The sequence below is a fragment of the Peromyscus leucopus genome, chromosome 4 (assembly GCF_004664715.2).
Source record: "Peromyscus leucopus breed LL Stock chromosome 4, UCI_PerLeu_2.1, whole genome shotgun sequence".
Lineage (NCBI taxonomy): Eukaryota > Metazoa > Chordata > Mammalia > Rodentia > Cricetidae > Peromyscus > Peromyscus leucopus.
Genome location: NC_051066.1, coordinates 6,562,267 through 6,583,410, shown reverse-complemented (window position 1 = coordinate 6,583,410; position 21,144 = coordinate 6,562,267). Strand labels below are relative to the sequence as shown.

The following is a 21,144-nucleotide window of genomic DNA, read 5'->3' as shown; positions in this document are numbered from 1 at the left end:
GAAGAGTGAGGCCAGAAGGATGTGAAGAGACCCCTGACCATGTGCTTCCCCCCCACACACTCCTGCAGGGTTCCAGGCCCGGCCAGAGCTCCTGGAAGTGTTCAGTACAGAGTTCCAGATGCGTCTCCTCTGGGGCAGCCAGGGAGCCAACAGCAGCCAGGCCCGGCGCTATGAGAAGTTTGACAAGGTCCTCACCGCCCTGTCTCACAAGCTGGAACCTGCCATCCGCTCCAGCGAGCTGTGACCCTGGAGACCTTGCCTCTCTGCAGCTGCGGGCAGCATTGGGGGCAGAGGGGCTCAGGACTTTCCCCAGAGCACCACAGGGACACTGTGATCAGCCCAAGAATGTTCTGGGTTCAACTCCAGGATCCCCCTTGCACTTCCAGGGTCCTGAATGGACTCCGAACTCCAGCCTCCCATCACACGCACTGAGTCTCCCTTCCAGAAGGACAGGAACCTCTGCTCCTCCCACCGGCTTCCGCTGCCCCCCATTTCCACAGAGGTTCCCTGTTTTTGAGCCATGGGAGGCTCCCCACACCTCTTCCTTCCTCTAGGTCTCTATCTTGCTGTAAATAAGTCTGACCTGTAAATACATGTACAGAAGCCATGTTCTCTCTTTCATATAATAAACTTTAATGGCTCTTTCTTCTGTTTTTCTTCTGTGAGGCCTGGGCCCTTTTTCTCAGGTGAATGGTGAAGAACTTCAACAAATACTTGGCTAGTACCAAGGACTTTCCATATTATACAGGGAGCCAGGGTTACGGCAGGCGAGAAGCCACTCCCTGACCTCCAGAGCTCAGGCAGTCAGTCCCAGCCAGTGCGGGAAGTAGGGGCCCACTCCTCACCCTTCCCTGAGCCCAAGGCCTGTCCAGAGAAGCCATAAACAAGCAAGCAGCCCCGAGTCTGGGGTAAAAGAGTCTTAGAAGTTAGGGTTCTAGAGAGGTGGCTCAGTGGTTAAGAGCATTGGCTAATATTCCAGGGAACTCAGGTTCAGTTCCCAGCACCCACATGGTGGTTTATAATCTCTAACTCCGGTCCCAGGGGATCTGATGCCCTCTTCTGTCCTCTGCGATTATCAGACACACTTGTGATGTGCAAGCAAAACACCCATACACATAAAGTTAAAATAAAAAAATCTTTCAACTGGGTGTGGTGGCGCACACCTTTAATCCCATCACTTTGGAGGCAGAGGCAGGCAGATCTCTGAGTTTGAGGCCAGCATGGTCTACAGAGTGAGTTCCAGGACAGCCAGGGCTGCACAGAGAAACCCTATCTTGAAAAATGAAACAGAAGGAAGAAAAGGAAAAAAGTTACACTTTTCTGAATTACTCAGACTTATGAAACTGCATTACTGCCTTATTAATTTGCTTTTTTATATTTAGCCCGTGTGTGCATGCATGTGTGGAGATCAGAGGACAATCTGCAGGAATGGTTCTCTCTTTCCACTAGGCAGGCTCTGGGATTGACCTCAGGCTCGATGGCAAGCGTTTTTACCCACGGGCCCTCTCACGGGCCCTGCTGACTATTTTTTGAGCCCAAACACTGTGACCACATTTCATTGAGTATCACCGTCCCTGGATATAGCAGGTTGTTACAGGACATGTACGGCACCTGACACTGGCAGAGGGAAGCTCTCAAAAAGCTGTCCTAAGTGAGCACGCTTTTGTCACATAAATTTTTTTAAAGAGCTTGGAAAAGGCGCTCAGTAAAGAGTAAGGTTCCGCACAAGTTTTTGTTATTATTGTTGCGTCACCCTCTTAACAATCCTTTATTCTTTCTGAGGTAAGGTGCCGGCCCCTAGTTACCCGTGACCATGGAAACGCGGGCCGCAGCCTCGGATCGGGCGGTTCGCGGGCTCCCCCTGGAGGCCGATTTGCGGTACTGCTGCTAGACAACGCTTCGGGCTTTAGAAAGCGAGGAAGGGAAGACGGGAGCCATGGGCGTGGCTGCCGCGGAGCGGTGCGCACCGGGAGTTGTAGTTTACAGGTCCAGGCAGTGGGCGGCCTCAGACCGAAATCGGGCCTCAACCGGATGGCGGTTGCTAGGCGAGGCTGCCGGCCCTGGGGCTCGATATTCGGGCTGCTCGCACTGGTCTTGGCCACCGCCACCGCCTGGGACGTGGCTTCTCTGCGCTGCAGCTTCGGCTCGTTCTGCGAATGCGACTTCTGGCCGGACCTGCCGGGTGAGGGGTGGGAGCCAGGGCGGAGGGGTGGGCAGCCGGGAGCTCGCAGGGGGCCGAAGCAGCTGCGGCCGGGACCGGCGGGGGGCGGGGGGGGGGTCAGAGAGCCTCCGGCATCCAACCCGAGGCAGCGGCTTAGGGGTGCCCTGTGGAGAGAGGCCTTTGACAGCGGGGCGCCCGGTGGCTCATGGAACGCCTCCCCTGAGCGGACTTGTCGCCCGAGGAGAAACCTGCAAACGGCCCGGGTCCGAGCTGAACCCGTGACAGCGGGCGCTCGCCCACTCGGGGCTGGTGCAATCCAGAGAACCGCCTCGAGGGGGCGCTGCCGCGCTGGCGCTTGCTGAGGTGGCTGCCCTTATCCCTGTTTGGACAAATACCCCCGAGGTCTCAGACATGCCTTCCCCCTTGAACCTCTGCCTTGATGGGTTTGGGGGTTGTTTTGTTGTTGTTTTGTTTGTGTTTGAGACAGGGTTTCTCTACGTAGCGCTGGCTGTCCTGGAACTATGTAAACCAGGCTGGTCTCAAACTCACAGAGATCCACTTGGCTCTGCCTCCAGTGCTGGGATTAAGGGTTTGTGCCACCATGCCCGGCTGGTTTCTCTCTCTCTCCTTTGTCTGTCTGTCTGTCTGTCTGTCTCCCTCCCTCCCTCCTTCCTTCCCTCCCTCCTTCCTTGGTTCGTTTGTTTTGAGACTGTGCCTTACCATGTAAACCTTCTTGGACTGGAACTCATTATGTAGACCAGGCTGGTGGCCTGGAACTCAGAGATTCCCCTGCCTTTGCCTCCCAAATGCTGGGATTAAAGGCCTGTTGGAACTCACTGTAAGCCCAGGCTAGCCTTTGATTAGCTGGAAAATTGCTGCCTCTGCCTCCCAGATGTTGAGATTACAGACATGAGTGAGTCACCAGCCCTGTCATCTGTTTTGATATATATTCCTTCTGTGCCCCTAGGTCTGGAATGTGACCTGGCCCAACACCTGGCTGGCCAGCATTTGGCCAAGGCCCTGGTGGTGAAGTCACTGAAGGCCTTTGTACAGGACCCGGCCCCCAGCAAACCCCTGGTCCTTTCCCTGCACGGTTGGACAGGCACTGGGAAGTCCTACGTGAGCTCCCTGCTGGCACAGTATCTCTTCCGGGGTGGCCTTCGCAGCCCTCATGTGCACCACTTCTCACCCATCATCCATTTCCCACACCCCAGCCACATTGAGCAGTACAAGGTATGAAGGATGTACCCGGGATCCCTTCCCTCAGGTCTAATCCAGAGAGGGTTCCAAACCACACAGCCAGCTTCAGCCTTAAAAACCTGTACGGAGCAGAGCTTGCTCTCTCTGATACGGGGGAGGAGGCATTGTTGGCACCGGTGCTGTGCACCAGAGACATGAGGACTGTCCAGGGCAGACATTGCTTACAGCGTACCTGTGTCTGCATTCTCAGGCCCCCAGCTAAGCTTAGCCCCAATCTGGTGCTCAGAAAGCACCTGGGACTGCTGGGTCTGTTGCTATTGCTCCTCGTGTCTTAGCTGTCAACACACTGTGGGGCAGGTCCAGACAATTGGGGCACGTGGATTTGTGTTCCTGCTCTCCTGTTGACTGGCTGTGTGACCTTGGACAAGTCTCGGTGCCTCTCTAGACTACCCTTTTACCATCTGTCTCAAGGGGTGGGTGTTCTCTGGAAACATAGATTATCTCTCTGGGGATTTTACTTGGTTTGGGAAGAAGTTTGGGGTTGGGGGCGTGTCTTGCACTTCTTTGGAACTCCTGTCCCGACCCCCACAGAAGGATCTCAAGAGCTGGGTCCAGGGGAACCTCACTGCCTGTGGCCGATCTCTCTTCCTCTTTGATGAGATGGACAAGCTGCCCCCTGGCCTGATGGAAGTCCTGCAGCCCTTCCTGGGCCCCTCTTGGGTTGTGTACGGGACCAACTATCGCAAAGCCATGTTCATCTTTATCAGGTATTTCAAGCAGGCTGAGTGGGGGACACTGTCCGAGGTCCGCTATCCAGCTTGGACCTGTGACCCCAGCAGGGTACTCTTCCCTAGAGCCCTCACAGGCTCTCCCAGCTCCTCACACTGTCCCAGTGACTGTGAAGAGGTGGCTGACTACCCCTTAGACACATCCTCAAAGCCCTTCTGGGCTCTGACTTTTAGCTCCTTGCTGCTGTGTGGATCCCTGCCTGGTCATCCCTCTGGGAACTGAGAGGACACAGGCCTGGGAGGAAGGGGCAGTGCCCCCCCCCCACCCCAGCCCTCTTTCCAAGCTGTGACTCCTTAAGACAAACTGCTGAGCCTCGGAGCTCTGTCCTCTGCTTCTGAATCTGGATCAATGCTAATGTCCCACTGCCCTCTTGGGGAAAGCTAGGTAAAGGATACATTCATAGATAAAAGGATTCTTTGGCCCGAGTGTGATGGCACACACTTGTAATCTTCTGACTCTGGACTTGTAATCCTCCTGACTCTGGACCCTGAGTCAGGAGGGTGGCTTCAGTAGCAAGACACGCTGTCAACCCCACCCCCCAAATTGTTTTGTGAATTGTAAAGTGCATGGCACGTACATGTTATGGAGACTTGGTTGTCATAGGCCCTGGGGGGAGACGGAAATGGGCCACTTTGCTTACTGAATCATGTTAGGTGTCACCCTCCAGTCCCTCAGTGAGACTCAGCTTGGATTCCTGTGATTTTAGCAATACTGGTGGTGAGCAGATCAACCAGGTGGCCCTGGAGGCATGGCGCAGCCGCAGGGACAGGGAAGAAATCAGCCTGCAGGAGCTGGAGCCGGCAGTCTCCCGAGCTGTGTTAGACAACCCTCACCGTAAGTTGGCTCTGGGACCCGTCCTCGTGGGGCCTTCACACACGTGGGCTGGACCCCTACGTCTGAAGCCTCGCCCACTGCCCTGTAGATCTTCCCCCAGGCTTCTGCACACCCCGCTCTGATGGGAACAGACTCCTGCAGCTTGCACCACACCCCACTACCCCTAGGGGGCGTGAGCTCCCGGCTTGAAAAGCTCCCCATGCCTCTGTGTCTGCCTGCCCTTCCTGCAGATGGCTTCTGGCAGTCTGGCATCATGGAGGAACACCTGCTGGACGCTGTGGTGCCCTTTCTCCCTCTGCAGCGGCACCATGTGCGCCACTGCGTACTCAATGAGCTGGCGCAGCTGGGCCTGGAGCCCCAGGAGGAAGTGGTTCAGGCCGTGCTGGACAGCACCACCTACTTCCCAGAGGACGAACAGCTCTTCTCCTCCAATGGCTGCAAGACAGTGGCCTCCCGAATCACCTTTTTCCTCTGAGAACCCCAGGTGGCATCACTGCCACCTCTGCCTGGACAGAACAAGCTGGAAAGTCCTGGGCGTCTCCTGAAGGGTTCTTTCCTAGGCTGGCTGGCAAGTGGGACCCCGAGCACAGAGTTAAGAGGAAGAAAAGCCTGGAAGACACCTTCTCCAGGAAACTCCTGGGCACCACAGAACTTCCCAGCAGCCTTGCTGTAGTCCTGCAGCCTGAGCCTGCTCAATGTGAACTGTAACTCAGGGACATAGGCTCCTGGCTGCTCCCGTCAGGGGCTTTACCTGCACCCTTGCCTGGCTCCATGGCCAGATCGCAGCCTGTGGCTGGACCTGGAAACCCAGCAAGGCCAGACTGGAACCTCACAGTTTCACCCCATGGAGGGACTCTAGCTGCCACCGGAGCCTGGATTTCAAAGTTTTTAATTTTGTACAAGAAGAGAACAGGGGTAATAAACTTAGCCATAGGATCGGAACACTGACCAGGATTTCTTGTTTCACTTGGAGGAGGCAGCTTTTCTGAAAACCAGGGTGTTGGGCAAAATCTGTTCTCTCCTTTTCAGGGAGCGGCAGAGTGGCTAGGGGTGGGTGAGAGCTCGGCCTTCCCGGGGCTCAGGCTCTGGTCCTGGGAATGCTTGGGTCTGCTGAGGTGTGAACTCGGGTCCGAGAAGGTGTCAGCCTTGCTGGAACTGGTCGCCGTGCTCTCAGTGTAGCTTGAGGCCTCCTCGGCCTTGCTGGGCCCTGAACTCTGGCTCTGGGCCTCACTGGAATTACTCCCGCCCCTGCCGTGGGGAAGGAGGGTCTTTGCTGATTTCTGGCTCTTGGCTCTCCAGCTCTGGGCACGAACGGCCTTGGCTCTCCTGACCCTCTGCCTCGGGCTCAGGTCAGCCCTTTTCTTGCCGGACTTTGGACCCTCAGGGGCTTCCGTCACTCTGCAGCTCTGGCTGGGGCCCTGCTTTCCTGGGCTACGGGGAGGCCCTGTCTTCTTGGGCTTTGGCTTTGGGCCTTGGGGGGCCTCTGCCTTGCTGGAGTGGCGTTTTTGGCTACAGGGAGGTGTGGTCTCAATCACACTCTGGTTTAGGTCAGAGAACTGGATGACCTTGGGAGCCTTGCTGAGGCCTTGGCTCGTCGTCGTCGTCATTGCTTGTTTCCTGGGCTGTGAGGACTTAGGCAGTGAGTATTCGGACGATGTCACAGCTGTGTTGGAAGAACTCCAATACTCCTGACTGGTGGTTGTCTCCGACACGAAGGTGCTCATGCTCAGGACTGGGGAAGTGTGGAGAGCAGCCATTAGGTCTGCTTGTCTCTCCAGGAGCTCTGGGAAGAGGGGTCTTCTGGAGCCTCCCAGCTCCCACCAGCCCTCCTCCATTGGCCTGGGCTGTGCACAGGGTGAGCGGCTGCCCAAGCCCTGCTCACCCCCCCCCTCGCCTCTCCCGTCCCTCCCCAGCCCTGTTCCCCCATAAACCTCCGACCTGGCCCCAGCAGTGCCCCACCCGTCCCTGCTTCCACGCAGCTTCCTCCTGCTCTTCCTTCAGCTCCTTGACGTCCACCCGGAGCTCTTGAAAGGTCTGATCACACCCCTGCCTCCGAAACCCAGCCCCATAAGCCTGTCTGGCTGTGCTGGCTGCTCCCCTAGCTGACTTAGGGTTCATTTCCTTGGACAAGGACTGGGCCACACATCACCAGTTGTTAGGCACAAGCCTGTCTCAGGCACTTGACCAGCACAGAGCAGATTGGCGATGATAACCAAATGGAAGAGGGAGGGGCTAACACTGCCACCCTGCACCAGGGAGCACCGGGAACCGCCTTCCCGGACGCTGCCACTCCACACTGCTCTCTGGGGAGCAGCCTTCTTGCTTTGCCCTTTCATCCCCTCTTGGCTGGTGACAGCAAAATTGGGAGTCAAAACCTGTTGGATACGTATGAGGTGTGTGACTTAGTTCAGGGACACTTAGTCCCTACCACATGCTTTGTGAGGTCAGGACTGTCACTTCTAACTTAAGAGACACTTGTGCAGTGTCAGAGCTATCCAGGGCAGAACCCAAGGTTCAGTATTAACCTCCGACCTCTCTGCTGCTTTGGTCTACAAGGCTTAGGACCATCAAGGACTTACTGCTGAAGACTGAGCCTGAGGAGCTCTGGTCCACGTAGCTGTCTGACAGGGATGTCACCTTGCGGGGGATCTTCACCTAAAGCAAGAATCAGGCTGGGGAGCTGCAGATTGGGAGACCCTTGCACTCACAGCCCTGCGTCTGGAAGGTCACAGGACAGTCCAGCCATAGTCCCCAGGCCTCCCCGAGACAGGGTTTCTCTGTGTAGCCTTGGCCTTGAACTCAGAGAGCTGCCTACCTCTGCCTCTAGAGTGCTAGGATTAAAAGCATGTGCCACCACGACCCAGCTTCTTTTCTACTTTTAAAAATGTGTGCGCACAAGTGACTGTGTGTACACAAGAGTACAGGAGCCCACAGAGGCCAGAAGGGACGTCAGGTCTCCTGGAGCTGGAGTTACAGGCAGTTGTGAGCAGCCCAGTGTGGGTGCTGGGAACCAAACTCAGATCCTCTACAAAAGCAGTGTTGACTTTTCATCACTGAGCCAGCCATGTCTCCAGCTCCTCCCTTTTTTTTTTTTCCCACTCTAGCAGTCTTTCTCTCAAGCTTAGAGTTCCTCACAGACTCTAGGATGGGTGGGAGCACCCAGGGACTGAGACTGCAGGCAGGGGAGTAGTCGGGCTAGACAGGCAATACCTGTGAGCCTTGGTTCACATGGGGGCCAGGCGTCTGTCAACTAAAGCGCTGAGCCCTGGGAATGCATGTTAGGAACTGAGGAATCTGTTTCCCACATTTCATTCTTTCATTCCCAGTGGGGTACTTCTGCCATGGCTACTTCTTTCTTTTAACATTTTTTAAATGATTCATTTATTCTTATTTTATGTGCATTGGTGTTTTGCTATCATGTATGTCTGTGTGAAGGTGTCAGATTCCCTGGAACTGGAGTTACAGACAGTTGTGAGCCACCATGTGGGTGCTGGGAATTGAACACAGGTCCTCTGGATGAGCAGCCAGTGCTCCTAACCACTGAGCCCCATGACTATTTCATAATTCAGAGAACAAAGCCTCCGAGCACCTAAGCAGCCTGCTGGGGCCACTTGTTGCTGAGGAGAGAATAAGTTTTGTACCCAGCAGGACTTGTGGCCTCCTCCACCCACAATGACATCTGTCGTGGGAGAAAAGGTAAAACTAAGAGGCAGAGTACACACAGCAGGTGCCACCATCCCCTCGACCCGGGCCTATCACGGTGCCCATCTCAGCTGATTTCCCACAGAGATGATGCCCACAGTGACTTTGGTGGGTACACAGATGCATGTCTGTTATTGTCTGTTGGATGTGAGCTGGGAAGGACACTGGTAGAGCATTCACTACAACTGCATAACATCTTGGAACACAGACTTACTTGGTATTTGTTGACAGCAAAACAGGTTGATAGACAGGTGAGACATTCCCGGGGTGAACTGTATAAATGTAACACGTAGGGAAAGGAACCAGAGACAGGACAGCAGGCCACACTTGTTCATTTAAAGCAAAGGTAAACCTCACATATGGAGTTAGGAGTTGGCGCAGCCTTGTGCAGAAGTGGGGAGCCGGGCAGGGCCAAGGAGGATGCACGCACAAAGGGCCTTCTGGGAGCTGAGAATGTGTTCGTTCCCCTGTGTGACGAGGCCGTGGCAGACTTATTGTGTAAAAATTCAGCCAGCCCTTCACTTAAGACGGACACTGGAGCTCGGCTGTGGTGGTGCGTGCCTGTGGGCCCGGCACTCCGGAGGCTACGGTGGGGGATGGCCAGCCTAACTGCATAAGGAGTTCTAGGCCAGCCGGGCTACATAGCAAGACACTGACTCAAAAACAAACAGGCTAGGGCCGGGTGTGCTGGGCACGCCTTTAATCCTAGCCCAGGGAGGCAGGGGCAGGCGGATCTCTGTGAGTCTGAGGCCAGCTTTGTTCTGTCTGTATAGAGAGGTCCAGGCTAGCTAGGGCTATGTAGTGAGACCCTGGCTAGAAAAGTAATGATAACAACAGGCAGGAAGAGAGATCAGTAGGTAAAGTGTTATGCAAGTATGAGCCTGAGTTGAATCCCCAACACCTACATACGGTCTGGGAATGGCTATGAGCACCTGCAATGCCAGCACTGGAGCAGGGGAGGAGCAAGTGGAGACAGCAGGATTGTGAGGCTCTCTCATTCTCAGTGAGGTGGAACATGATAGAGAAGGAAGGACACCCAATGTTGTCCTCTGGCCTCCATGTGGGCATGTGTCCTGCACAGACAACATGCAAATAACACAAGACACACACATACTTCGTGTGCTTGTCTATGCTGTAGTCAATGAAAAGACTTCATGAACAGTTTGGTAAGGAAAGCAAGGCCCGAGTGGCCAGTGTCCCAAGCAGCATGTGATCACAGCATCATCTTCAGAGAGGGGAGGCTCATAGTTACAGATACATGATACTGCCTGTGCTCCCTCCCAGAGCATGTAGACGTCAATCACCGTCGGCATTGTCGTTCAGCCTTGTTGAGTGTCCAAGAACTTCTACGGGGAATCTAGCACCCTCCCCTCTCCACCTGGCTCTGCTGCATCCACCATCTCTATGGGGAGGCCCTCATGTCCCATGTCACTTGGACCACAGCTCCATCCCCAGCCTCATATGCTGAAGTTCTAGAAGCACTGTGCCAATGCAGAGTGACCTCATAGAAAGCAAATCTGGGTCAGGTGTGGTGGCACACGCCTTTAATTGCAGTACTCGGGAGGCAGAAGCAGGTGGAGTCTACAAAGTGAGTCCAGGCCAGCCCTGGCTACACAGAGAAACCTTGTGGGCTGGCGAAGCCAATCAGACTCTATCGCTCTCCTGCTGAGCAGACAGTCACAGTCACAGTCACAGTGACTCCTTGCTGTGTCTGTCTCAAATGAGGTCAGCCACACTAGGCTCCAAGGGTCTAGGCCCTAGCATAAGTTCCACTCACCTTTTTCTCTTCTGCTTCCTCTCTCTTGACTTCCGTCTTATCTTCCAGGGTCTCATCCTGCGGGGTCTGGAAAATAGCCACTTCCTCTTCCGGGATCTCACTGAAAGGATGTTTCTGATTCCAGGACTCCAGCAGGGCTCGGGCTTTCTGGCGCTCCATTAACCTCTGCCTGACAAGTCATGGTCCCAGGGTCTTTGATCAGTCTCTAGAATCCAGCCTGCTGTCCCCAGGGACCAGACAGCTGCAGGCCTTAGGAGGCAACTAGAGGAGTTCTGAGTCCCCACCCGCTCCCACTGCAGGCCAGGGCTCCCACAAGCTTACACCACAATGCTTTGTGGGTGGCTGGTCCTTGGGCTGCTTTCTATTGTCCGGCGCAGCTGGAGCTTGGCCAGATGGGCCACTTGGCTGTGAAGCACTTCTTCCACAGTCATGCCGGGAAAGAGGTTGTTCATCAGTGGGGCCATCTGCCAGGGGACAGCAGGGTGGGGCGGTGAGGAGAGGGTGCTGCTGCCTTGCCCTAGGGATGAACAGGGAAGGCTTCTGCAAACTTTCTAAACTGGGGCCTTTGCCCCAGAGGGAGCAGGCGACCGAGAGAAATGGACCGACCAGTCCCTAATGGGGAGCAGGGCCTAGCTTTGGGGCAGCTGGGCCTGTGCCGAGGAGCCTCCCTCCACACCTGTGGGCAGAATGGAGGGAGCGCCAGACTGGCGGGGAGGGAGGCAGGCTAGTGGGGGTAGCGGCTCATGTCACCCGTTCTCTTAGGGACAGGGACAGCAATCAAGTGGCCGGGCGGGCCTTCCTGGTTGGGCAGGAGCGCACCTTTGGCTGGCTGGGGTTCAGGAGCAGCACAGTGGCAACGTCCTGGCGCGCCCCCAGCGTGTTCTGCAGGAGCTGCCGGCTCTTGGCCCGGTGCAGGTAGTACTGGGCTTTGTCGGGGTTGTGCTTGATGGCCGCTGTGAAGTGTTCCTCTGCCATCTGGAACTGCCTGAGGGACAAGCCCAAGGCTGCCGTGAGCTGGCCCACCCAGGAGCGTGAGCACCAAGGCGCTGAAGGAACACCAGGGCCTCTGCTCCTGCCACCTGCTCCCTCTCCTGTGGGCCACACCCTCGACGGACTGCTCACTTGGGTACTGTAACTTTGGTATACCCTAAGAGTTTTTGTTTTCTTTCTTTCTTTCTTCTTCTTCTTCTTTTTTTTTTTTTGGTTTTTCAAGACAGGGTTTCTCTATATAACAGTTCTGGCTGTCTTAGAACTCACTCTGGGCTGGGCTACCAAGTGAGTTCCAAGTTCCAGGAAAGGTGCAAAGCTACACAGAGAAACCCTGTCTTGAAAAATCAAAAAAAAAAAAAAAACCAAAAAACAAAAACAAAAAACCTCACTCTGTAGACCAGGTTGACCTTGAACTCACAGAGATCGCCTGCCTCTGCCTCCAAAGTGCTGGGATTAAAGGTGTGCGCCACCATGCCCAGCTTGTTTTGTTTTCTTTATTTCAGTGTTTTGAAACAAGGTCTCACTATGTAGTTTTAGCATTACTGGGATTCAGTCTGTAGACCGGGCTGGCCTAGAACTCTCAGCGGTCCACCTGCCTCTGCCTCCCAAGCACTAGTATTAAAGGTGTGGCCACTACATCTAGAGCTAACTTTTTTGAGATGTGTATGGGTGTTTTGCCTGCATGTTTGGGAACCATTTACATGTTTGATCACCTGGAACTGGGGTACCAGGCGGCTGTGAGCTGCCACGTGGGGCTGGGAATCAACAGGAGTCCTGGAGGGATCTTCAGAGGGAGGCTAGTGGGCAGGTAGGCAGGCCTTGAAAATACATTCCAAAACCCTTGGTGGTGCCGCACACCTTTAATCCCAGAACTCGGGAGGCAGAGGCAGGCAGAGCTCTGTGAGTTCGAGGCTAGCCTGGTCTACAGAGCTAGTTCCAAGGACAGCCAAGGCTACACAAAGAAACGGTCTCAAAAAAAAAAAAAAAATTCTGAATCATACATTATTGAATATTTAATTTTTTCATTAAAAAGCTTTAATTGCTAAAATAATCAAATGAAAGTGTTTGTGGTGAAGATTGGAATAAAATCTGTCCAGGAGACAAGCAGCAGGTGGCTTTTGGTCAGCCCACTCCCTGCCCTCCACCCTCCGAGGCTGCACTCTCTGACCACGCCCTCCCTGGCCACGCCCCCACCCCAGACACCTGCGTGTCTGCTCACAGAATCCCATCTTCTCCTGCAGCACGCCCATGCGTATGTTGGCTCCCTCATCGTGTGGGCTCAGTGCCAGCGCCTGCTTGTAGTCCGCCTCCGCGAAGGACAGGTTGCCCAGCTGGAAGAAGCAATCTAGGACCCGAGGGCGAAGTCTGAGTGCATCCCCAACTCCCAGAGCAAAGCCAGGACCCAGCCTGGCCGGCCGCCTCGGGCACTGGCCGGGGTCTGACCGCCCAGCTCACCCCCACGGTTGATGTACAGGCCCTTCTCATTCTGCTCATCCCTGATGGCCTTGTTCAGCAGCAGCACGCCCTCCTGATAGGCGCCCTGGGTGTAGCAGTGCACAGCAAAGTCGTTGTAGGTCAGCAGCAGCTGACGCTGTACCTTCTGCACCAGGCTGTCCTGGCTGTCAGTCACCATGTCCAGCGCCTTCAGGAAGTCTTCCACAGCTGGGTCGAACTGCTGGAGCCGTCGGTACAAGGTGCCCCTATGGTGGTGGACATGGCAGGTGGAGGGAGGATCAAAGCATCCTCTTTGGCTAGAAGGCCACTGGTCACCCTGGACGTTCTGATCCATGACCTTTGACTACAGCCATGAATTCTGCCTCAAGCCCTCGGTCTGTCCTCTGGCGCTGGTCCACCATTGCTGCCTGCATAACCTATCAGTCACCAGTATTTGTCACTTCTCAAGGATAGTTTCCCATTTTGGAACCCAGCTATGTGCTGGCCTGTATGTTCAGGACAACTTCATGGAGTCAGTTCTCTCCTTCCACATTTATGTGGGTTCTGGGACTTGAACTCAGGTTGACAGGCTTGTTCCTCAGGCTACTTTACCCACTGAGCCACCTCACATGCCCCTGTTCAGGCCTTTGTGTACACACACTTTAGTCAACTGTTTAGATGAGAAAACCAAGGATTAGGGAGAGTGAGTGACACCAAATCCTTGGGGGACCAGAAACAACCCCTAGTCTCGTGCCCTCCCAGCATGAACTACTCAGCAGGCCTGGCTGGGGTACTAGGATTCCCAGGTTATCATGGAGACTACCTCTATGATGTCATGACCCCAGTCGAAAGCAGGTGAAGGTTATCAGGGGCTAGAGAGAGAAACTGAGGCCTAGGGAGGGTCAGAGACTCTCGTGAGACCGCACCACAGATCTGCGGGAGGGCCAGCCCCCCTCCACCCTGGTACCGGAAGAGGAAGAGGTTGGGGTCCAGGGGGTTGTTCTCAATGGCACAGCTGATACGCCTCAGTGCGCGGTGCAGCTTGCCCTGCACGGCCAGGATGCTGGCATCTTGGAGGGACTGCTTGGCCTGGTCCACCATCATCTGGAGCAGCCCTTTGGCCTGTGGGTGCGTGGGATCGAAGAGCAAGGCGCTTCGAAGGTCCTGATAGCAAAGCTTGGCCTGGAGGGGTGGAGGGGTGCCGTGTGGGGTGGTACTGCCCCAGTAGTAGAGAAGGCAGGCCTCTAGGTGACAGGCTGGCATCACACCACCCTCCTGTGTCCCCTGCATTACCGGTCTACATTTCCAGCCTCTTGAACGAGGCAGGAAGTATCGGGGAACCCAACCCCAGTCTCAACATCAACAGCTCCTTTCCGGGTGTGACCTCAGAGAAGCGGGTCAGCATCAGTGGTTTGTGTTAATGTCATCTCCGAGCAGAAGTCTGAGGAGAGGGCACTGTGCCGCCGCCGCCGCCGCCTCCTCCTCCTTCCTCCACCCCGTCCTTTACACCACCAGCAGCTGTGACCAAGGACAGACTGAGGTCTCCCCAGACATCATGTCTTCCCCTGCTGTGCAGGTCGGCTGGCTGGTCCAGTCTTAGCAAGCACCCTTTCTCCCTTGGGTTTGGCTGGAGGGCACACTGGGAGGACTGGGCAGTGGGGAGAGGGGGTGGCTGAGGTGGGCTTGAGCTGGAGAACGACCACCTCGGGGCTGCTCCATTGTTTATGTTCCAAGAGTTCCCAACAGTCTTGGGGATGAACTGGACAAAGATCTGGGTTCAGAACAGCCGTTCACAGAACACAAGTGGACGTGAGCAATAAACAGTGACGATGATCACACGCGTGCCTGTCAAGGGGACTCCCACTGAGGCCCAGCCTCGGACTAGAGCCCGTCTGGGTGCCCTTACCCAGCCACTCCCTCTCCTTGCCTGGTGAAATGAAGTGAACCTACCGGCCCCTTCCTCTCATCCTCCCTGGCCCCGCCCCTTTCCTCTCATCCTCCCTGGCCCCGCCCCTTCCCTCTCATCCTCCCTGGCCCCGCCCCTTTCCTCTCATCCTCCCTGGCCCCGCCCCTTTCCTCTCATCCTCCCTGGCCCCGCCCCTTTCCTCTCATCCTCCCTGGCTCCTCCCCTTCCTGGTGCCAACACCCAGTTCACCCAGAAGGCTGCACACTGCTCTGGAGCCTCTTTCCTCCATTGGATCGCACTGCGGCACCGGCTCCTCACTCCCTCTCCACCCTCCGTACGCTCTGCCTCCTCCCAGCTGAGTCTCCACAGCGGGAACCATCCTGAGCTCACTGCCGCAGGGGACACTCTATCTAGGAAGACTGCAGGCCCCTCCTCTCCACCTCCGGTCTCCTCAACCACTCCGTGTGAGCCTGCTTACATCCCGTGTCCCCAGCTCTTCCTGAACTCTGTACCCATGCTCAGCCCAGCAGGGAGGCAAGGAGCTTTAGACCTTCTCCACTGTGCAAACAAGAAAGGAAAGCAGGATGCCGGGGGTGGTGGTGGTCCATGTCTTCAATCCCAGCACAGGCAGGAATGGATCTCTGAGTTCGAGGCCAGCCTGCTCTACAGAGTTCCAAGACAGCCAGAGCTACACAGAGAAACCCTGTCTCTAAAAAACCAAAAGAGCCCCCCCCCCCAAAAAAAAAGAAAAGAAGGGGAGAAAGCAAGGCAGGGAAGACTTCACCAATGTCTATGGTGTCCTGGACGCCACACAGCTGAGGGCTGGGGACAGTTACTGGCGGAGCGCTTCCCACTGAGGCCTGAGGACCACAGTTTGGATCCCCAGAACCCACGTCTCAGCCAAGACTCTAAGTTACAGGGATAGCGTGACGTACTCACTCCCTACCCCTTTTGTGGTTTCCACAGAGCCTAGTGCAGTGTGGCACAAAGCCAGGGCTGTGACGAAGGAAGCTGCCTCAGGAGGCAGGGCCTCGGCTCTGTGTGGACTCACGGGGTAAGACCCAGCCGGCCCTGCCCCCTATAATCTCGGGGCACACTGGGGGCTCCGCCCACCACCCTGCCCTGCCCGCTGTTCACTACCTTCTGGAAGAAGTTGTAGATCCGGGCCCGGAGAATGTAGACATCAGCACTGGCCCTGCCCTGCTTCACCTCCCTGGTGATGAGTGACAGGCAGTCCTGGTGCCGCTTGAGGGCCAGCAGGCAGGCTATGCTGGGGGCAGAGGGCGGGCGCTCAGCCTGGGCAGTGGGAGGCAACTCACCATCGCACTCACCATCGCACTCACCATCACACTCACCATCGCACTCACCATCACACTCACCATCACACCATCACACTCACCATCGCACTCACCATCGCACTCACCATCGCACTCACCATCGCACTCACCATCGCACTCACCATCGCACTCACCATCGCACTCACCATCGCACTCACCATCGCACTCACCATCGCACTCACCATCGCACTCACCATCGCACTCACCATCGCACTCACCATCGCACTCACCATCGCACTCACCATCGCACTCACCATCGCACTCACCATCGCACTCACCATCGCACTCACCATCGCACTCACCATCGCACTCACCATCGCACTCACCATCGCACTCACCATCGCACTCACCATCGCACTCACCATCGCACTCACCATCGCACTCACCATCGCACTCACCATCGCACTCACCATCGCACTCACCATCGCACTCACCATCGCACTCACCATCGCACTCACCATCGCACTCACTCACCATCGCACTCACCATCACACTCACCATCGCACTCACCATCGCACTCACCATCGCACTCACCATCGCACTCACCATCGCACTCACCATCGCACTCACCATCGCACTCACCATCGGTAGCTGAAAGACGGGTTCTGGGGCTGGAGGTCAGAGGCCTGCAGGAAGACGTACAGGGCTTCCTGGAAGTCACACAGCTCATACAGGCACTGGCCCTGAGGAGACAGGGACCGTCAGTTCTGCTTATAACTCCAGCTCCAATGAGCTCCACAGTTGGCGGAGGACAGGGAGAGAAACCTGGACAGAGACTTCAGGAGACCGAGATGAGAGATGCAGAACTGGGCAGAGATACCAAGAAGCAAGAGGACGCAGCAGCACACAGCTAAGAGACAGAGTGAGTGGGGCAGTGAGTGAGCGTGCTAGGCCTCTGGCCAAAAGTCTGCCACTCACAAGCACCCCCCTTCAGATGAAGGAAAGAGGCTCAGAGAGGTGAAGTGAGTTTCCCGGGGTCACACAGGAAGTGGGAGGCAGGACAGAGTTATTTGAGTGCCTCGAGGGGTCCCCCTTCTCCTTCTCAGGAATGATTGTTTGGTTAGATAGTGTTTCACACTGTAGCCCACACTGGCCTGGAACTATGTAACCCAGGCAGACCTTGAACTCAGGACGATCTTCCTGCCTGTGTCTGGAGTGCTGGGACTGTAAACCTGAGTCACCACGTCTGGCCCAGGGGTTCTTTGCTGTGTATGCGTGGGGGCAGGCACCTGGCGCGCACATGCGTGCAAGTCCTAGGTAACTTGCAGGAGTCAGCTCTTTCCAGCACGCAGGTCTCAGAGAGCAAACTCGGGCTGTCAGACTTAGAGGCAAGCACCCGTCTCTGCTGAGCATCGTACTGGCCCCGGAGCTTCCCTGGAAGAACTGAACGGCTTGGTGTTCTGTGGTGCTGCGGCTCTAACTCGGGCCCCTGTTACGCTAGGCAAATGCTCTGCCACTGCCGCACCCCAGCTCAACTTCTACCCAATCAATATTTGGCCTTCAAAACAACAAAAATAGACATTGCTTGGTGATAGTGGTGTACGCCTTTAATCCTAGTACTTGGGAGGCTGAGGCAGGTGGATCTCTGTGAGTTCAGGGCCAGCCTGGTCTACAGAGTGAGATCCAGGAGAGCCAGAGCTACACAAAGAAACCCTGTCTCAAAAACAAAAACAAAAACAAATGACAACAAAAAACAAACAAACAAAAAAAGCCCCAAACCCCCAAAAACAAAAGTGGACACTGAGGGTAGCGAGGTGACTCAGTGGGTAAAGGTGCACTGTCACCAAGCCTGATGACCTGAGAGTGACGCCCAGGACCCACGACTGACTACGGCATGAATAAATAAATGTAAAAATAAATTTATTTTTTAAGGTTAATTTTAAGCGATGAACCTTTCACTTAGTACTAGGCACAGTACCCAGGGCCCCCTGTAGGTGAGGCGGGCATCCTGCCCCTGAGCCACACCCCAGCCGGTATAACAGATCAAATTTCTAATTAGTTGTACCACTTGCCCCCTTTTGACAGCTCAGCATTCCCATGCGGCTGGTGGCAAACCTACTGGCGGGGAGAGCGGCTCCTGTCCTTGCTGCAAAGCTCTATTTAGACGCCCCTCGCTGTCTAAACCAGTAAGTCTGTGAGGGGGCAGGGGGGGGGCACAGACACGAGGAGAGGAGTCCCCAAGCACTCAGATCGGATTCCAGAAAGGCTCCAGACAGCCTGCGGCTGGCATACGGTGTGCACTCCTCGGGTGGGAGCAGCCCAGGCACCTGTAGGTAGAGCACGAAGGCCAGCCGCTCCAGGTACTTGGTATTATCTGGTTGGTAGGAGTAGGCCCGGCGCAGGTTCTGGAGGGCAGAGGAGAAGTCACAGAGCTGGATGAAGGCCTCCGCACGGAAAACATAGAAGTCTACCTGAAGGAAAGAGACCGAGGCTGCTGTGTCTTCTCCACCATCCGCCCCTCAGGGCAAGGACAGGGAGTGTCTGGCTCCTCAAGCCTTAAAAGAACTTGGTGGTCCTGGGAGGAAGAGCCTAGCAGGTGTGCCAGTGAGGGAGGAGCGTCCAGGGGCCTTCTGACCCACTCTCCTCTTACCAGCTGGGGGTCCAGGTGGAGGGCACGGGAGAAGAAGAGGACAGCCATCTCCCAGTCCTCTTGTTCTAGGCACACGTGGCCTTGGTGATAGCTGTGAGGACAGGAGAGTTCAGGCAGCAGAGCTGGCCTTGATCCTGGACCAGCCCAGGACATTCTCTGGGCTACCGTGGGGCAGGAGCAAAGAGGCTGGGAAAGTCAGGAGAGCTCCAGGGAGGGCAGGCTGGCCTTCTTGGAGCTCTCCGCTTTTTATCCATTAGTGTTCTGAGGCCCAGAGAGGGACAGCAGCCAGCTCAGGGCTGCATTCCCCCTTAATGGCTGTGTGGAACAGGAACCTGGGGCTGGGGACCAGGAAGTCACTCACTATTCCTTGACTTTGACAGGCACTGTTGACCCGGTCATCCTTGCTTTCATATCACTCATGCTGTAGAACACCTGGCTGGTCCCGAAAATACGCTGCAGGGTGTCCCCTGGGGCTTCAGAAACCTGCAGCTTTGGGATTTTCTGTGGGTGAGCATTGTCCTAGAACCAAAGCAGGGGCAATAAGCTTGGCAGGCCTCAGGGACCACCCCACATCACTTCTGCACTTCCCCCAGGGACTTTGCCTGGTGGAGGAGGTGTGGGGAAGCCCCCTGGTAGAAGGAACATCAGTCTGGGGTTCCACTGTCCTCCAGACATCCCAACATTTCCCTGGCCCCGGCTCTCTCCCTCTCCTGTGGTCAGGATGAAGGGGTAAGAGTCCTGTAGCCACTGCAGCCCCGGCTCTCTCCGCTTGTGCTCTAGCTGCCCATTGTTCTCAGCACCCCAGCTCAGACCCAGCTCCACATCTGGGCTCTGAGATTCCTGGTAAATCCCCCAGTACTCTCACACTCAGCTGGACGCAACTGGGCAAGCGCGTCCCCCGACTTCTCACTACTGTGTGGTTTACCCTCCCCGTCACCACCAGAATCAGGGACCTAGTATCATCTGTCCTCAAGTCCCGTGCTTCACTCCTCAAAAGCTTCCGCTTGGGCTGAGCAGTGGTGGCACACACCTTTAATGCCTGTGCAGAGCGAAAAGGGCCAAGGGAAACACACCATGCCCCTGGCTAGACTCTCTGGAGACCTGGGCCAAGGAAAAACACCCTGACCCGGATTTGACCCCAGGACCAGGGCTTGAAATCCCACCAATCCCTGACCTGGCCCCCAAAGTCAGGCTGCAGAACCCCACCAATCAGCGAACATAAAATCCCACCAATCTCTGAGCTTGCTCCAGAATCAGGCTGCAAATCCCCACCAATCCCAAGCCACCCTGGAAAGCGCTGCCCCGCCCGCTCCAGCCCTAAATGAACTCTGTATCCTGTTCAGTTTTGTTGAGGCTTCTCACCCTAGAGGCAACTTCTCTCCTGTATCTTCCCTTCCCAATAAATCTCTTGAGTGAGGTTTGTAGTGAGGTGTGACATTTTTGTCGCATGGGGAAACTTCCCCCCAGCAGAGCAGAGTTGTTACTCTCCAGGGGACCTAAGCAGAGCTGTAACACTTTGCTGGAGCAGAGCGGAGCAGAACTCGAATACTTTGCGTTGTTAACACTTGCACTGGGGAGACCTTTCCCTGGAGCAAAGCTGTAAGCTGCCATGCTTACAGTGACTTCGACTGCCAGGATACTTTACCATCCGAGTTCCAACACTTACAACCTGCACTTGAGAGTCAGAGGCCAGCCTGGTCTATATAATGAAACCCTGCCTATAAAAAACAAAACAAGCCGGGTGGTGGTGGCGCACGCCTTTAATCCCGTCACTCAGGAGACAGAGGGAGGCGGGTCTCTGAGTTAGAAGCCAGCCTGGTCTGCAGAGTGAGTTCCAGGACAACCAGGGCTACACAGCGAAATCCTGTCTTGAAAAACCAACCAACCAACAAACACAGAACAACAATCAAAAACTTCTCTGCCTTCTCCTTTTGGAGTAGGCGGCCAGTCCCCCTTCTCCCCTCCCACACTACAAACGATGAACTCTCACAGGTCCCCGGAAGGGCTGGACCGGCTCTGCCTCCCTCGGCCTTCCCCTTCTCAGCCCTCACCTTGCTGCTGTTGTCTGCCATGACTGGTTTCCAGACTGACCTCTGGGCTGCGCTAACTTCCTGGTTCTCTGCCTCCCTTGTTGCTAGGCACCAGCTTCAGGATGCCCAGAGGCTCCGCCCACTTGGCCACGCCTCCACGGTCAGTAGAAACATCACAAGGCCGGGCGAGGCCTACGTCAAGGAAAGAACCTGCGGGCTGTGCGCGCCGAGGCTGGGCGGGGTGAAAGCGTAGGGAGGCGCGGGCGACACCGGGTGACGCGACGCCGCGGAACGCACCCGGAGGCCCTCGGCGGCCTGCGCCCCGCCCACTTCCTCCCTGCCAGAGCATGGAGGCCGCCGATCTCGGCCTGGATTGGCCGCCGCTGGACGCCTG

At 55.8% G+C, this 21,144-nt stretch overlaps 3 protein-coding genes across 12 annotated transcripts in view; 2 read left to right on the top strand and 1 right to left on the bottom strand.

Moving 5' to 3' along the window:
• The window catches only part of Sh2d3c (SH2 domain containing 3C), a 37,706-nt gene extending 37,060 nt beyond the window's left edge, over positions 1-646 (top strand). For both annotated transcript variants that reach the window (XM_028884740.2, XM_028884741.2), the window contains one exon: positions 69-646. In XM_028884740.2, coding sequence (XP_028740573.1) covers positions 69-244 — 176 coding nt within the window. In that variant the 3' untranslated portion in view covers positions 245-646. The remainder of the gene's footprint in view (positions 1-68) is intronic.
• Positions 647-1,797: 1,151 nt separating this feature from the next.
• On the top strand, positions 1,798-5,926 carry Tor2a (torsin family 2 member A). Of its 3 annotated transcripts, none has more exons than XM_028884746.2 (5): positions 1,897-2,182; positions 3,129-3,394; positions 3,953-4,128; positions 4,857-4,988; positions 5,215-5,414. In XM_028884746.2, exons 1-5 carry the CDS (start codon positions 2,032-2,034, stop codon positions 5,315-5,317), a joined length of 828 nt encoding a protein of 275 aa, XP_028740579.1. In that variant the 5' UTR covers positions 1,897-2,031; the 3' UTR covers positions 5,318-5,414. The 3 variants fall into 3 exon arrangements, with proteins under 3 accessions (XP_028740580.1, XP_028740579.1, XP_028740578.1); XM_028884745.2 differs by having other exon boundaries at positions 1,913-2,182; positions 4,857-4,984; positions 5,215-5,926; XM_028884747.2 differs by lacking the exons at positions 3,129-3,394; positions 4,857-4,988; positions 5,215-5,414 and having other exon boundaries at positions 1,798-2,182; positions 3,953-4,017.
• Positions 5,858-21,029, bottom strand: Ttc16 (tetratricopeptide repeat domain 16). 7 transcript variants are annotated; one of them, XM_037204540.1, is made up of 14 exons: positions 20,772-21,029; positions 19,082-19,239; positions 18,721-18,811; positions 18,398-18,537; positions 16,713-16,813; positions 15,934-16,058; positions 13,855-14,069; positions 12,909-13,153; positions 12,657-12,798; positions 11,283-11,448; positions 10,785-10,927; positions 10,464-10,632; positions 7,564-7,639; positions 5,858-6,716 (listed from the first exon to the last, which is right to left on the bottom strand). In XM_037204540.1, the coding sequence occupies exons 1-14, from the start codon at positions 20,790-20,792 to the stop codon at positions 6,010-6,012; spliced, it is 2,499 nt and encodes an 832-aa protein (XP_037060435.1). In that variant the 5' UTR covers positions 20,793-21,029; the 3' UTR covers positions 5,858-6,009. The 7 variants fall into 7 exon arrangements, with proteins under 7 accessions (XP_037060435.1, XP_028740577.1, XP_037060434.1 ...); XM_028884744.2 differs by having other exon boundaries at positions 15,934-16,063; positions 18,398-18,541; positions 20,772-21,028; XM_037204539.1 differs by having other exon boundaries at positions 15,934-16,063; positions 18,398-18,541; positions 19,082-19,241; positions 20,777-21,028.
• Between the last annotated feature and the right edge of the window lie 115 nt (positions 21,030-21,144).

Bases quoted from the DNA above. Each gene is read 5' to 3' on its own strand.
- Tor2a (XM_028884745.2), top strand. From the start codon at position 2,032: ATGGCGGTTGCTAGGCGAGGCTGCCGGCCCTGGGGCTCGATATTCGGG. The intron at 2,183-3,128 runs GTGAGGGGTGGG...CTGTGCCCCTAG, and splicing joins CTTCTGGCCGGACCTGCCGG to GTCTGGAATGTGACCTGGCC. The intron at 4,129-4,856 runs GTATTTCAAGCA...CTGTGATTTTAG, and splicing joins GCCATGTTCATCTTTATCAG to CAATACTGGTGGTGAGCAGA.
- Ttc16 (XM_028884744.2), bottom strand. From the start codon at position 20,792: ATGGCAGACAACAGCAGCAAG. The intron at 18,542-18,720 runs GTAAGAGGAGAG...TCTTTCCTTCAG, and splicing joins TCCACCTGGACCCCCAGCTG to GTAGACTTCTATGTTTTCCG. The intron at 6,717-7,563 runs GTAAGTCCTTGA...ACACTTCCCCAG, and splicing joins CTCAGGCTCAGTCTTCAGCA to TCCTGAGCATGAGCACCTTC.